Genomic DNA, 15,301 nt, shown 5'->3' with positions numbered 1-15,301 from the left:
ACACTGGACTTGTGCTTTTGATGATTGCGAAACAAGTTCAATGTAATTAGATTGCGTGGATCTATTTGGAATAATCTCTTATCTCAAGACAATTGCCACTGAACGCAAAAGAGCATGGTTAAATGAGAAATTGCTCCCTTCATCTTGAGATTTCTTCATGGCTAATTTTTTTATGTTGACAACTCACTAGAGGTTCCAAACTCCATCTTTTATCAGATAATTTTGAAATAGTAATATATAGAAATAAATTGTAGCGATTAAACAAATATTGGTTGCTTAGTCTAAGAAATTGTTATTTATTTGCATGTAAAAAAAATAACAATTGTATTTACTCACCAGATGCTGATATTCCCTTCACCTTAGTGAAACCACAGCCCATCAAATGTTTATTTCCTGAAACACTGCTTTATCCTCCGCCTTTAAATAGTTGACATTTTAATTGTTTGTTTGTCCGTGGCCCCAATTCTTAAAGTTCAAATTTATTGTCAGTATTGACATGACATCATATACAACTCTGAAATAATTCTTTCCTGTGGGCGAGGCAGAATTTCTACTTATCGGTAGTGTAATTGTACTCAAGAAAAAAAGATATTGTATACAAAAGAGTGAAATGTAAACAAATTGCAAATACAGAGCAAAAAATTCAGTAATAAATAATGTACAAAGCCCTTAAATGAGTCTCTGAGCCTTATGGTGGAGAGGTACCAACTGTTTCTGAACAGTCTTATGGCACCTCTACTTTCCTGATGGCAGAAACAAGGATGTCCTGACTGGTGTGGATCCTTAATGATTGCTGCTGGTCTTCGACAGGAACATTTCATGTAGATTTTCTCGCTGGTGGAATGTATTGCCTGTGATGTACTTGGCTGTGTCCATAACCTTTTGCAGTGCTTTCCACTCTGATGTATTGGTGCCTTCATGCCAGCCATGATGCAGCCTATCAGCACACATTCCTCTACACATCTAATTTGCCGAGATTTCAGATGTTACACCGAACCTCTGCAAACTCCTAAGTAAGTAGAGGTGCTGACGTGCTTTCTTCACGAAGACACTAGTAAGTTGAGTCCAGGCAAGGTCATCCAAGATGGTGGTTAGCAGGAATTTAAATGTTCTCACCCTCTTCACCTCTGATTTCCTCCAGTGATCACTGGATCATCCACCTGGTTTTCCCTCCCCAAAGTCTACAATCGGCTCTGTGGTTTTGATGACATTGAGTGAGAGGTTATCTTAGTACACCATTCAGTCAAATTTTCGGTCTCTCCCTTGTATGCTGACTGTCAGCAAATTGCTTGTACTGAGCAACACAGTTATATGTGTAATGTAAGTAGAGCAGAATGCTAAGAAGGCACACCTGTGGTGCTCCAGTGCTTATGGAGATTGTAGAAGAGATGTTCTTACCAATCTGGGCTGATTGGGGTCTGGAGGTGAGGATATCCAGGATCCAATTGCACAGTGGAGTGTTGAGTTCCAAGATTGGAGCTTGCTGATCAGTTTTGAGGAGATAATGGTCTTAAAATGCCAAACTGTAATTAAATAGCACCCTGATGTATGAATCTTTGCTGTCCAGGTGTTCCAGGGTTTTATGTAGAGCCAGTGCAATGGCATTTGCTGTTGACCTGTTGCTGCAGTAGACAAATTTCGAATGGATCAGACAAGAACTGATGTGCTTCAACATCAGCCAATCAAAACACTTCATCACTTTTGATGTGAGTGCCACTGATTAGTCATTTAGGCAGGTTACCACACTCTTCTTGAGCACAGGTACATTTGAGGCCTGTTTGAAATGGGTGGATCCCATGCCCTGATGGAGTGAGATGCTGAAGATATCCATGAAAACAATGGCCAGTTGATCAGTACAGGTTTTCAGTACTCAGTCAGGTACTTAATCTGGACCAGATGTGTTCTTTGGATTCACTGTCCTGAAGGCAGCCTATTACAAGTAGAACTAACCTTTCTTTCCACCACTTTTTTTGGTTTTTATTACATAGCTCTACAATCCTAATTTTAATTTTGCATTCCAATGTGAAAGCAGTACATTTTCTTAGACCATAAGATAATGGAACAGAAGTAAGCCATTCAGTCTGTCGAATCCACTCATCGTGTGCTGATCCATTCTCCCACTCAGCCTCACTCTCCTGCCTTCTACCCATTACCATCGATGCCCTGTCTAATCAAGAACCTATCAATCTCTGCCTTTGATATCTGTCCTCCAACACTGCCTGTGGCAATGAATTCCACAAATTTACACCCTCTGGCTGAAGAACATCTCTCATCTACGCAGACACCTTTCATTCCTGAAGTTGTGCCCTCTTGTCCTAGACACTCCCACCATGGGAAACATCATTTTCTATATATACTCTATCCATGCCTTTCAACATTTGAAATGTTTAATTGAGATTTCAGTCATTCTCCTAAATTCTAACAAATACAGGCAAAGAGCTGTCAAATGCTCCCCGTATTATGACCCGATCATTCACAGAATTATCCATACCCATTAATCTTCTCAGATCTCCCCATTTATACCCTATTCACTATGTATATTTTTACCTGTAATAACTGCAAGGATTTCTAAGAAATTTTTCAAAAAAATTGTTCTGACTGCAATGATTGTTTGCTAGGAGTACTTTTTCTTATTACAGATAATAAGCTATCTGGCTAGGATTTTTGATCAGCTATATTTTCCCTTTTTTAAATACAAAGGCAGCATTGGTGTCTGTTTCTCTTTGTGTGTGTCATCCTTTAGCTCACCTCCACACTCCTAGGATGCAAGACTAAGGCTAGGGCTAATTTAATAAATTCAAGCCTTTGTGGCGGCTCATCACAAGGCAGGCGAACCGGTCCCGCTTGTAAGCCATGCCGGCAGGGCAACTGGCCAAAATGGTACCGTCGGGGGTTTTCCTTCCTTCCAGCTCGGAGCTCAGAAACCCGCGCTTGGGGACCACGTGACGCCTGGGTGACATCAGCGCCCTCCAGCGCGGTTCTCAGCCAGGCGGACTCGGTGCTGGGAATATAAGTGCAGCCCAGCAGCCTGCAATAAACCAGTCTGCTCACTGAGCCCAACCCATCTGGTTGCGTGTTTTATTGCAGGAGCAGTGGAGCCACTGCTACACCTTTCTCTTTTTGCTCCAACTTTTTTTCATTGATTGTGGTAATCGATGATATATGTACACAGTTTGGTACCTTCATCAGTGTGGATACATACTCATTTTGGCTGATGAGATGCTTATCAAACAGTCAAATATTGATGGAAATATGCAGTTGACCAATGGTTAACTGTAAAGAGAGAAAAGAGCTTCTTGAGTACACAACTTTTCACAAGACTACTCTGCAGAAGGCCTCGTATCTAAAAGACTGTAACTTGGCTCTTTAAATACATGCAACAACTGCACAAACTTTTCCATTGAATTGTTTTGGATTTATTTGTAATTAATAATCCTGACTTTTTTAAAAAAAAGTTAACTGAAAGTATTGGGATGCCTCTAGTAATTTCAGTGATCTTGCAATTATTCTGTGAACCAAGCATAGGGTGTAGTTCAGAGCTCGATGGACTGTGCAAGAAGGGTGGAAGGGGTGATATTTGATACATGGTTCCCATTGGTTCATGTGTAGCTTAGTTGAATCATTTATGCATGGAAAACCTTTTAAGAATGCATGACTTGGACATCGTCTTTACTTATTAATGTGGATATGTGATTTTTCTTATCTTGCTGTAGGATCAGATGGCTAGCTTTGATGTCAATGGAAATGACTGGGATCCCATGCCTCGATATGACGCCAGTAATGAGAACAAGTAAGGGAAATATCTATTTCAGTCTGGGCACCAGTTCACTGCAGACACTTTGAGATGAAAAATGGCTTGATGTTGTATATTTAGCGTTGGCCTTTTTGTTCATCAATGTTCTTTTGTAACACTGAAAGGAAATGTCAGTTTTATTTTCAGTTGCTCCACATTAATAACCTGTGCCAGCTGTACCATTTGAAATATCTTGCCAACTAATTTGAACTCTTCACAGGTGTCCACAAAATTGCATGAGTAATTGCAGACCTAAAAACTCAAACTTTTATCTATCCACACTGAGATGCAAGGTTCGTCAACTAGCAATATTCAAGTTAAGAAATTAAATGTAATTAGAAAACAATGCATAGTGCCAGCCAAAATTTCTTCCCTGCAATTCTGACCAGTAAGATTTCCTTCCATCAAGGTTCCTTTTATTGTCACATTAATGATACAATAAAAATGTAACATACGTGATGTACTGTAATTTTTGCCTGCCGTAATGCAAAGAATCATCATTAATATTGTCCAGAACCCCTACAGTAAAAGAGAAAGAGAAGCAAAAGAGAGTCCCTCCAGAGTCATTGAGTGTCTGTGGGTTCTCCTCCTGCACTCCCTCAGCCACATAGAATGCAGTTTGATCCATTGGTAACTTGAGCACCAGATCCAAACTTCCAACACGATCAGGAAGACTTCAGCACCTGAGGCTCTTTGGGAACCCTTCTTGCCCTCAGCACCCTCTAGAATCCTGGCTCCAATACTTGGTTCCCACGATCCAGTGTCCAGCAGCCCATGCAAGTCCCTTGACTGTGTCATCAACAGCCTGCAGCCTCTGTGGATCCCTCGGATTCTGAGCTCTTGCTGGTCTGCTGCCGTGGTCATGTTCTTTTAGGGTTCTTCAGCCACTAAGCCCCTCACTGGACTGCTGCTGTGTTCACCATCCTGTAGGGTCATCTCCTCTGCTTTTCGGTGGTGGGTGGGTGGGGGGGGTGTTCACCCCATTTCTGATTCCCTGCCCTGATCTGCTGCTCCCTTGGAGTCTGCAATCCCCTTGTGGGAACTGCTGAGCATAGGTGTCGCCATTTTGGGTAGAGACCTTGTGGTTGCAGGATTTGACTTGCTAATACCATTAGATCATTTAACAAGCAATTTAAAACCTGTACAGAGCTGCCAGAATGGTTGAAACCTTCTAAGCAGTGCTATCTTCTCCACATCCCAGGTAAAGCAGCTCTGGCTACAAAGTCAAACATCATGTCCTCTGCACAGGTTATACAAATACTTCACTAGTAGTATATTGCAATTTATATTCATAATTCTGTTCACTGTTCTTCTGCTTCAATCTAAGTAGTTTAATAAATTTAATCATTGTTTAAAAAATGATCAGTTGTAAACTAATTTAATAATTAACACTGATCTAATATAAAATTGGTTTGGATGCTCAAATTTAACTGATGATGCTTTTAATTTTGTTTTTGGAGTTCAGATAGTCTGTCAGAAATTTAGTTCTGACATTTATACGACAGAATCTGCTGCTCAGCAGTATTGCTTGTCCTTTGGTTTGAAGAAGACGTGTTGTTGTGCAGTTCATCTGCGGACATGAAGGTGACTTTGCAGTCCCAGTCTGGAAGCGCAAAGTCTTGCACAATAGGGGCACTGGAAGTCTGTTTTTGTAATAACCGTTGCTGCTGCTTTTGTCGCCATTCATTTTTGGCAGTGCCTGACTTCTAAACTGGTGCAAGCTTCATAGCACGGGCTCGTCAACGAGCTCAGCAGTAAACCTGTATATTCATGTAATACCAGGCTTGTAAGTCTGTCACCACGATATGAAAACATTCAGAAACTGGTGAACTGCTACTAAATTTATAAATTCAGGAAGATTGATGAAAATAGTGTTAGTTCATGTTGCCTTCTATACACTGAAGCTCTAATTTAAGTAGTATAATCTCTAAATTGCCAATTCTTATTGGGCAAAACATGGGAGGCAGTAATAAGGGGATTAATTCTGATTTCATTCCACAATAATCTTTTAAAAGTTTTAAACTTTTTAATGAGGAAAATCTTGGCAATTATCTCAATTAGTATAAATGGATTAAATTTGCCTTTTGTAAATGAGTGGTGAGGAATTCATGCTGATGATCTTTGCAAAGAGTCCTCTTTCTAACCCCCCAACCCCTCCCCCCCCCCCCACCAACCATTAACTGACAGCTCCTTCTCTCATCATTACCACTCTCCTTCCTCTCAGTACCACTCTCATTCCTCTCAGGCACTTCCCTCAGGTATTTTACCTTTCAATCTTTACACAGGCACCCTGGTCTGGAGAAACACTGTTTCGTCTGGAGGTATATGAACAGTCATATGATAATAAGCTTGAACATTTCCAATTGATGACCCATTATTGACAGCTTTGACATCTCCACTCCCCTCAAACACTCTCCACACTGACTCAAACCCATAGATAACGGCAGTGCTATTCCAGTCTGGTAAACTGGCCTCTACTTTGCAGAGGCCAGCTGCCAATTCTCGGATACTTCCTGATGCATACTCCTGGACCAGGACCCCACCAATGAACACCAGGGCAGTTATAATAGATCACATTGCATCAGGAAATCTCTCCACTTCTTCTCCCCCCCTCCCCCCCAACCCCGCCAGCCCCCAACCTGATAGTGCCCTAATCCCACACTTCTAGCATTTTTACCCAAGATCCACAAATAGTACTGTTTTGGTCGGTTCTTTGTTTCCATTTGCTCTTACCCCATCAAACTGATCTCCTCTCCATCCTCTCTCCCCAAGTCTAGTCCCTTCTAAACTACATCCAGGGCACCTCCTGAACCTTCCAGCATTTTTGCAAATATCATTTCCCTCACACTCACCATCTCGACTTCACCAGGAATGTCCAGTCCGTGTACAACTCCATCCCCCAACAGGAAGGCCTGAAAGTCCAAATACAAGGATCATATTTTGGTTTGTTGCCAATTGCTAGTGGTGTTCCACAGGGCTTGATGTTGGGGTTGCTCTTTTATATGTTGTATATTAATGATTAGGATTATGGAATTAATGGCTTTGTGGCCAAGTTTGCAGATGATAGGAAGGTAGGTGGAGGAGCAGGAAGTGTTGAAGAATCAGAGCTTCCAGATGAGGCAAAAATTCACATGCACCTCCTCCAATCTCATGAACACCATTATTAAAAAAAAATTGGTGCTCCTCATGTTGCCTCCTCTAACAGACCTGGGGTCTATTTTACAGACAACTGTGCACTGTCCACAAAGGTCATCCTGTGCACTTTGTTGCATACCATTTCAACTCTTCTATTTCCACACCGATTTGTCAGTCCTTGGCCTCTTCTACTGCCAGAGTGAGATTCAACATAAGTTGGACAAACACCTCCATGTTTACTCTCGGCAGTCTACAGCCCATGATATGAACATTGAATTTTTAAATTTCATGTAACAAGTCCCTGCTAACAAACTGTTTCTCTTTCCGCTCTCATTATCTTTCCTCTTCTCCCCCCCCCCCCCACCCAGCCATTCTCATCTCCTTCTGCATTTGTTTCCTTCCTCTTCTACCCTTAGTCTCCTCTCCCCACCCCCCTCAGTTTCTTCTTCTTTCCCCGTTTCTCTTGGTTCTATCTGGTCTCTCATTAAAGAACGTTGTCACCTTTTCTTCTTGTCAGATTCTAGCCCTGGCAGCTTTTATCTCCTTTTATCACCCACCTTATCCTGCATGACTTGTCTTCCACTTACCTCTCTCTCTTTGGGATTTGCTAATCTGCTGCTTCTATTTGTCATCCTTCATCAATTCCCAACTGGTCCTCCCACCCTATGCTCTAGTCCAGGGGTGGGCAACTTTTTTAAAACATTCCACCGTAAGTATTCCCTATGTCTCTCTCATACTTCCTGATCTTTACTGCTATCTTTGGAAAATGAAAGTTCTCCCTGTGACTGTGGATCTCCTCTAGGTCCACAAATGAATGGGTTTGTAAGTTAATTAGCCATTGTAAATGGCCCCAAGTGTGGAAGATAAAATCTGGGAAGAGATCTTGAGAATGGGAGGTAAAGAGGAGGGTAAATATAATGTGGGGAGATGGTTTGGCTTTCTGAACTTGCATAGGCAAAAATATCCATCTACATCACAAGCAAATATAGATCAAAAAATATTATAATTAATATTTTAGTGTTCACAAAAAGCAAAAATTCAGGGCAGGAGATACAATTACCCTTTCAGTGAATAAGGTCATCGCCAATCTGACTGAAATCGCAGCTCCTAATTCCTGTCTACTTGCAACAAATTTTTATCTTGTACAAAAATGGATGGACTGCATCTGAACTGGAAAGGGACCAATATCCTGGCGGGTAAGTTTTCATTGAGCTGTTGAGGAGCGTTAAAATTAGTTTGCCAGGGGGATTGGGAATCAAAATAGGGCAGCTGGTCAAAAGCATGATGCTATGTGTTCTGAGTTTGGGAGGAAGACCAGCAGGGGCCAAAATATAAATGTAGTCCATTAGAGGGTTTGAAATGTCTATTTCAAATCTAGGAGTATTACGGATAAGGGGATGAACTTAGAGCATGGTTCAGTACGTGGAACTACGGTATTGTGAGACTTGGCTGGAGGAAGGTCTACTCAAGGATACTTAGCATGCTTTGTGAAGGGAAGGCCATGCCTCACAAGCCTAATTGAGTTTTTTGAGGAGATAACAAAAAAATTGATGAAGGTAGGGTGGTAAATGTGGTCAATATAGATTTCAGTAAAGCATTTGACAAGGTTCCCCATGAAAGACTCATTCAGAAAATTTTTCAAGCATGGGAATCTATGGAACCTTGCCTTGCATGCGGAAAGCAGAGTAATAGAGGAAGGAAAGTATTCTTCTGGAGGTCAGTGACTAGTGGAGTTCTGCAAGAATCTGTTCTGGGCCCCCTGCTCTTTGTCATTTCTATAAATGACCGAGGTGAAGAGGTGGAAGGATGGGTCAGTAAGTTTGCGGAGGAGTTGGAGGAAGTGCTGAAGGTTGCTGTAAGGCCCTTTTACACTTGTGTCCCATAAATTGGCCGTTCAGTGTTCCAGGATGGTAGTGGTGATTTTGCTGTTCACACTTGATCACTCTTAATGGGACACCTTGCACACATTTGTACTCGCAAGGAGCCATCCCTGGGGTTAGAACGGTTTTACCTTCTACCGGTGACATCATGACACATTGAGCAATGGTGGAATTGCCTGCCCTAAATCCTCAATGTATTATGATCTTCTATTTGAACAAAATTAATCATGCCTAATTATAACATAATTAAGTTTTATGTACAGTATAAGCCCTTCAGCCCCTGTTGTTGTGCCGACCTGTATAAATCTTTTTTAGGGGACTGTGGGAAAGTGCTAGCAATAAGCAATAGCAGACAATTTTTAAATAGCTTGGGAAAGTTGGTAGTGCTATTATGAACAATTTATACAGTGTGGGATATTTGGTAGCGCTATTGTGCACGATTTGTAAACACCATGGGGGAAAAGGCTATGGAGGACCTGCCCTCCCAGGATGCCATGTGGCAGAGAAAGGGCTGTATGCATGGCACACTCATGTAGTGGTTTCTTTGCCACACATATTCTGGGAAGTCAAGTCCACCATCACTTTTTCCCTATGTCTTTATAAATTGTGCGCTATAGCGCTACCAACTTTCCCACGCTGTTTAAAAATTGCCCACTTTTGCTATTTATTTCCTCTCCCCTGCTGTGACTTTCCCATGTCAAAGTTAATACCTTCATTTTAACTTTTTTCTTCCTTCACATTCCTGCACTCACACAAAAATTGAGTCATTTCTATCCCAGAATGCAATTGTCCATTCTGCACTTGCCTGATTGCAATGTCGGCATCTGCACTAGGGGTCAAGGCAGTCTATCCTTGGTGTAAGATGACATCATCCGACGCTGACTTTGAGAATATTTTCGTTTCACACTAGGCCCTTTTTAGGTGGATTGGCTGTTAATTCCTGGGAGTGTAGGTAACAAAAGTTTATAGACAGGATGGAGAGTTGGGTGGAAAAGTGGTAGATGAAGTTCATTCTGAATAAGTGTGAGGTGATGCACTTTGGAAAGACAAACCAGAAAGTTGAGTAGAAGGTTAATGGTCAGTTAGTTAAGAGTGTGGATGAACAGGGGGACCTTGGGGTCCAAATCCATGCATCCCTCAAGGTTGCTGCACAGGTTGATAGGATAGTTAAGAAGGGTTATGGGATGTTGGACAACATTAATAGGGGGATTGTGGTCATGTTGTAACACTACAAATCTCTGGTAAGACCACAATGAAGAGTATTGTGTTCAGTTCTGGTCACCTCATTATAGGAAGGATGTGGAAGCTATGGACAGTCTGTGGCCTGGATTGGAAAACAAGGTTAGCAGTGCTGGAACTTTTCTCTTTGGAGCATAGAAGGATGAGAGGAGACTTAATAGAGGTCTACAAGATTCTGAGAGGTAAAGATAGGGTGGACAGGCAGGAATAGCAAACATCAGAGGACGTTATGCAATGTTTAGGGGAGACATCAGGGGTCTTTTTTTAAAAAAAGGAATTGTGGGTGCCTGAAAAGCCTTGCCAGGGGTGGTGGAGGCTTAAACATTTGGGGCATTTAAGAGATTGTTGGACAGGCACATGGATGGAAGAAAAATAGAGGGTTACAGGGTAGGGAGGGTTTAGTACTTAAAAAAAAAAGAAATAGAGGGCTGAAGGGCCTATACTGTGATGTATTATGTTCTATTCCACTGCTTATTAATAAGCTCTCTACTTCTGCTTAATATTCATAGATACCACTTCAATCTTTTGATGAAGGGAGTTTTAAAGACTTGCAACACTGAGAGAAAACTTTGCTTTATCTGTCCTAAATGGGCAATACTTTATTCATAAACAGTGACTCTTTTGTGGAAGATCTTCCCACGAGAAAATATTTTCTACACCCAACTCTGCCAAAGGCATTCCAGGATGTTATTTTCAATCAAGTCATCTCCTAATCTTCTAAATTCCCATGGATATAAGGTGCTGGGGAAAATTTCTCCCACTCAGTTCCACTCTCTGGCCTTGCCATCACAGTTCATTCCCAGGCTCATCAAGAACCTATCAATCTCTGCCAACCCTTTCCTAACACATCTTCATTTGGGTGTCTGCCTGATTTTCAGCACCTGTGAAGGGCTCAGGCCTGAAATGTTGACTGTCTATGGATGCTTGAGTTTCTCTTGCACTTTACTTTTCAGCACTGTATCTGCAGATTTCCTTTTATCTACTGGATACAAGCCTAGTCTGTATCCTTTCGGTAGACAATAGATGCTGGAGTAGTAGGCCAATTGGCCCATCGAGCCAGCACTGCTATTTAAGGGATCATGGCTGATCTTTATCTTTCAATAACCAATCCCAGCCTTATTATCCCCATAAACCCTTAACTTCCCTTCCCACAAGAGCCTTATCTAACTCTTAAATCTATCCAGCGAATCTGCCCCCACTACCCTCTGTGGCAATGCAATCCACAAATCCACAACTCTCTGGGTAAAAAAAATCTCATTTCTGTCTTAATTGGCCTTTCCTGTATTCTTAAAATATGCCCTCTTGTCCTAGTCTCACCCATCATTGGGAACATGTGCTCTGATTTCACCCTGTCAAGCCCTTTGATAATCCTAAATACCTCATCGCATAGAATTCCAGTCTTTCTAACCTATCCGCGTATGACAATTCTGCTATCCCGGGAACTAACCTTGTAAACCTGCACTACACTCCCTCTATAGCAAGTATGTCCTTTCTTAAATATGGGGACAGAACTGGATGCAATACTGCAGATGAGGTACAACGGCAGGAGGGCTTCTCTATTCCTGTACTCCAATTCCCTCTTTATGAAAGCCACATACCATTCGCCTTCTTCACCGCTTGCTGAACCTGCATGCTAGTTTTCAATGACTGGTGAACAAGTACACCCAGATCCCTTTGCATTACCCCATTTAAATAATCTGCTCTCTTGTTTCTGCCTCAAAAATGGACAACCTCGCATTTACTCACATTAAATTTCATCTGTCATTTCTTCGCCCACTCCCCGAACCTGTCCAAGTCCCTCTGCAATTTCCTGACATCCTCCTCGTACTTCACACTACCACCCAGTTTAATGTCACAATCTTGCTTTCAATTTCAATAAGATTCCACCTGCATTGAATTTGCCCATCGTTATTGAATGAAGATTTACCAGGACCAATGCCTGAAGAGGGCGCACAAAATCAGTGAACCGGTGCGGACTCGAAAGGCCAACATGGCCTGTTTCTGCTTCGTAAATGGTTATATGTAGTTATTAATCCCCTCATCCAAATCATTTACATAAATGATAAACAACTGAGGACCCTATTCTGCCATCCAGAAAATGACCTGTTTATCCCAACCCTTTGTTTCCTATTTCTCAACCAAGTATCGATCCATGACAGCACCCTACCCTCGATACCATGCTCCTTGATTTTGCTAACTAGCCTCCTGTGTGGGACCTTATCAAAGGCTTTCTGGAAGTCCAAGTACATCACATGCACTGGCTCTCCCAAGTCCACCCTCTTTGTAATGTCCTCGAAAAATTCCAGGAGATTAGTCAAGCAAGATTTTCCTTAGATACTGCTTGACCCATATCCCTTATCTGATCATAACCTATATCCTCCTTGGTGAAAATAGATGCAAAGTATTTGTTAAATCCCTCTGCCATCTCTATGCTCCCATTGATAATTTCACCTTTCTCCATTTTTAGGGCCAAATTTTGGCCTTTACCAATTTCTTCCTTTTTACATAACTGAAGAGGCTTTTGCTATCCCATTTTATATTACTTGCCAATTTACTTTCGTACTTCATTTAACCCTTCCGAATTACTCTTAGTTTCTCTCTGTTTTTTTAAAGGCTTCCCAATCCTCTAACTCCCACTCTGCTTTGCCATCTTATAATTATTTTTTTTGCACCTGATACGGCACTTAATTTCCTTTGTCAACCACAGCTGCCATTTGCTCTTCGAGCCTTTCTTCCTCTTTGGAATGAATATATTCTGAATCCTGAAAAAAATGTCTAGAAATACTTGCCATTTTTGCCCAGTTGTCCTCCCAGCTAGGATGTCCTTCCATTTTATTGGCTAGTTCCTCCCTCCTAGCTGTATAGTCACCCTTATTTAGCTATAGCACTAATATTTTTGACTTCCTTCTCTTCTCCCTTTCCATTTGCAGATTAAAAGTAATCATACTATGGTAACTATTACCTAATGGCACCCCTACCTCAAGGTCACATATTAACCATGTCATTGCACAGTATCAAATCCAGAATGATTTCCCCCTGTAGGTTCCATCACAAGCTGCTCTAAGAATGTATCTATAAACTCACTCTCTAGTTTTCCCACAACTACTTGATTTTTCCAGTCCACTTGCAAGTTGAAGTCACCCATAGCTACTGTATCACTACCACTCTGACATGCCATTCTTAATTCTTTATTTATATTGATTCCCACATCTGAGCCCCTGTTCGGAGGTCTGTATATGAACCCATTATGGTTCTTTTGCCTTTGCAATTTCTCAACTCTATCCAAACAGATTCTACTCCACCTGATTCAATGTCTTTCCTTTCCATCGCTTGAATTTCATTCTTCACCAACAGAGCCACTCCACCTCCTCTACCTAACTTTCTGTCTTTTTGATAGGATGTATACCCTGGAACATTAATTTCCCAATCCTGTCCCTCCTGCAGCCATGTCTCTGTCTCTCCAATAACATCATATCCTCCAATGTCCAATTGCGCCTCGAGCTCATCCATTTTATTCCTTATACTTTGTGCATTCATATACAAAAACTTGAAACTGTACCACCCTGCTCTCTCCAATTTGCTACCTGACATTCTCTCTAAAATTCTCCTATCCCTTTTTTCTCTCCCTCCGGCTTTGAGATTTCACAATCTATTGAAACTACCCCCATGTTCTCCTTCCTATCCATTTCCTTATCCGTCTGGTTTCCCTCCCCCTGCCAATTCAGTTTAAAACATATCCAACAGCATTATTAAACCTTACTGCAAGTATATTGGCCCCCCTTTGGATTCAGGTGCAACCCATCCTTCCTGTAGAGGTCATGTCTCTCCCAGAAGAGATCCCAATGGTCCATGAACCCGAAAACTTTCACCCTGCACCATTCCTCTAGCCATACATTTAACATACTAACTTTTTCATTTTTGCCCCATCCTGCACACAGCACAGGTAACAACCCTGAGGTTATGACCCTGGAGGTCCTGCTTTTTAATCTCCGACCTAGCTCATGGTACTCCCTCTTCGGGATCTCGTCCCTCATAAGAAAACCTGTCCTATACAGGTTTTGAAATCTTTTCAAAAATATTTTGAATTACTTTCAATCCATTAACCTGCTTCTACAAATAATAAGGCAATGATAAAAATTCCAAATGTGAAAGGACACATTTGCGTCTGCAGTGTTTCCTGTTGACCATTATTCTATATGCGTTAATATATTATCTCCTGCATGACAACTTTTATGCTCTGCAGTTAATTTGATATATCCCTTATCCTATACCCTTTGAAAATCAAGCTATCATTCATCTACTGATATCCCCCTTTATCCACAGAAAATGTTAAATTTACAAGTTGGTCTATAAATTGATCAAACTCTATTTCCCTTTCGAAGTCGTTTAATCAAAGATGAACTCTGCTTTGTTTTTTTGAGTGCTTAAACTAATCGTGCTTGATTTGATTCTTCATGACCCCGTAACTGTCTACAGTTTATTTAGATAATGGTCACTTATTAAATGGCATAAATGTTAAAATCAACTCTGTGTAATTATGGAAAATGAAACAATAACTGGAGGGATTTTGTTGGAATTGATGGAGATTCTTAAAAAAAAATCTTGGCTTCATCTTGGACAAAGCTAAGTGTATTTAACTTACTGGAGAGCATTGGTCTTTAGCAGCTGTGCAGTAAGTGAGGATATGAGCTGGCACCCATCTGATGGACTTTCAGATTTCCATGGGTGGCTTGTGTCTTCAGTTAAAGACCTGTGATTTAATCTCTTGCGTAAAAATGTGCTTGAATAGACAACCTCTTGCATACTGAGAAAAGTGAAGCCAGCATAACTTGCAAAAAAATTAAGAAAATCAGCTTGTCAATAAATCTGTAGTGAGAAAATGTTTATCACTTAAGTTTTGTTTACTTCCAGCAGTTACTCCAAAACTGAGTGTGAGAATACCACATTCTTCCCTTGATCCTCTGGAATGGGAAGGGGTTGACATTGTTTGTGGCAACTGTACTCTCTTGTCAGTTGAGTGGTTAAATGACAAAAAAAAATCCAACGAAAGGAATTTGTCCCAGTTTGAGTACATAATGTCCTTTTGCCCATTCATGTCATCTGTAGAGGGAAAAAAATTCAGAAATTGTACATTACAACCATTTATTCTCTACTGTTTATATTGCATTTGAACCTCTCCCCACCATATGTTGTCCTGATTGCTTTCTAATGTTTGTCCTTTTCTGTTCCGAATACTGATCCAAAACTTGCTTCA

The 15,301-nt window shown here is 41.2% G+C and overlaps 1 protein-coding gene across 7 annotated transcripts in view; it reads left to right on the top strand.

The window, feature by feature from the left end:
* The window catches only part of pcsk5b (proprotein convertase subtilisin/kexin type 5b), a 430,761-nt gene that overhangs the window by 70,238 nt on the left and 345,222 nt on the right, over positions 1 to 15,301 (top strand). For all 7 annotated transcript variants that reach the window (XM_069930561.1, XM_069930563.1, XM_069930567.1 and 4 more), the window contains one exon: positions 3,714 to 3,790. In XM_069930561.1, coding sequence (XP_069786662.1) covers positions 3,714 to 3,790 — 77 coding nt within the window. The remainder of the gene's footprint in view (positions 1 to 3,713; positions 3,791 to 15,301) is intronic.

The sequence above is a fragment of the Narcine bancroftii genome, chromosome 1, assembly GCF_036971445.1.
Source record: "Narcine bancroftii isolate sNarBan1 chromosome 1, sNarBan1.hap1, whole genome shotgun sequence".
NCBI lineage: Eukaryota > Metazoa > Chordata > Chondrichthyes > Torpediniformes > Narcinidae > Narcine > Narcine bancroftii.
Note: the sequence above shows the minus strand (reverse complement) of the source record. Positions and strands in the feature narration are given on the sequence as shown.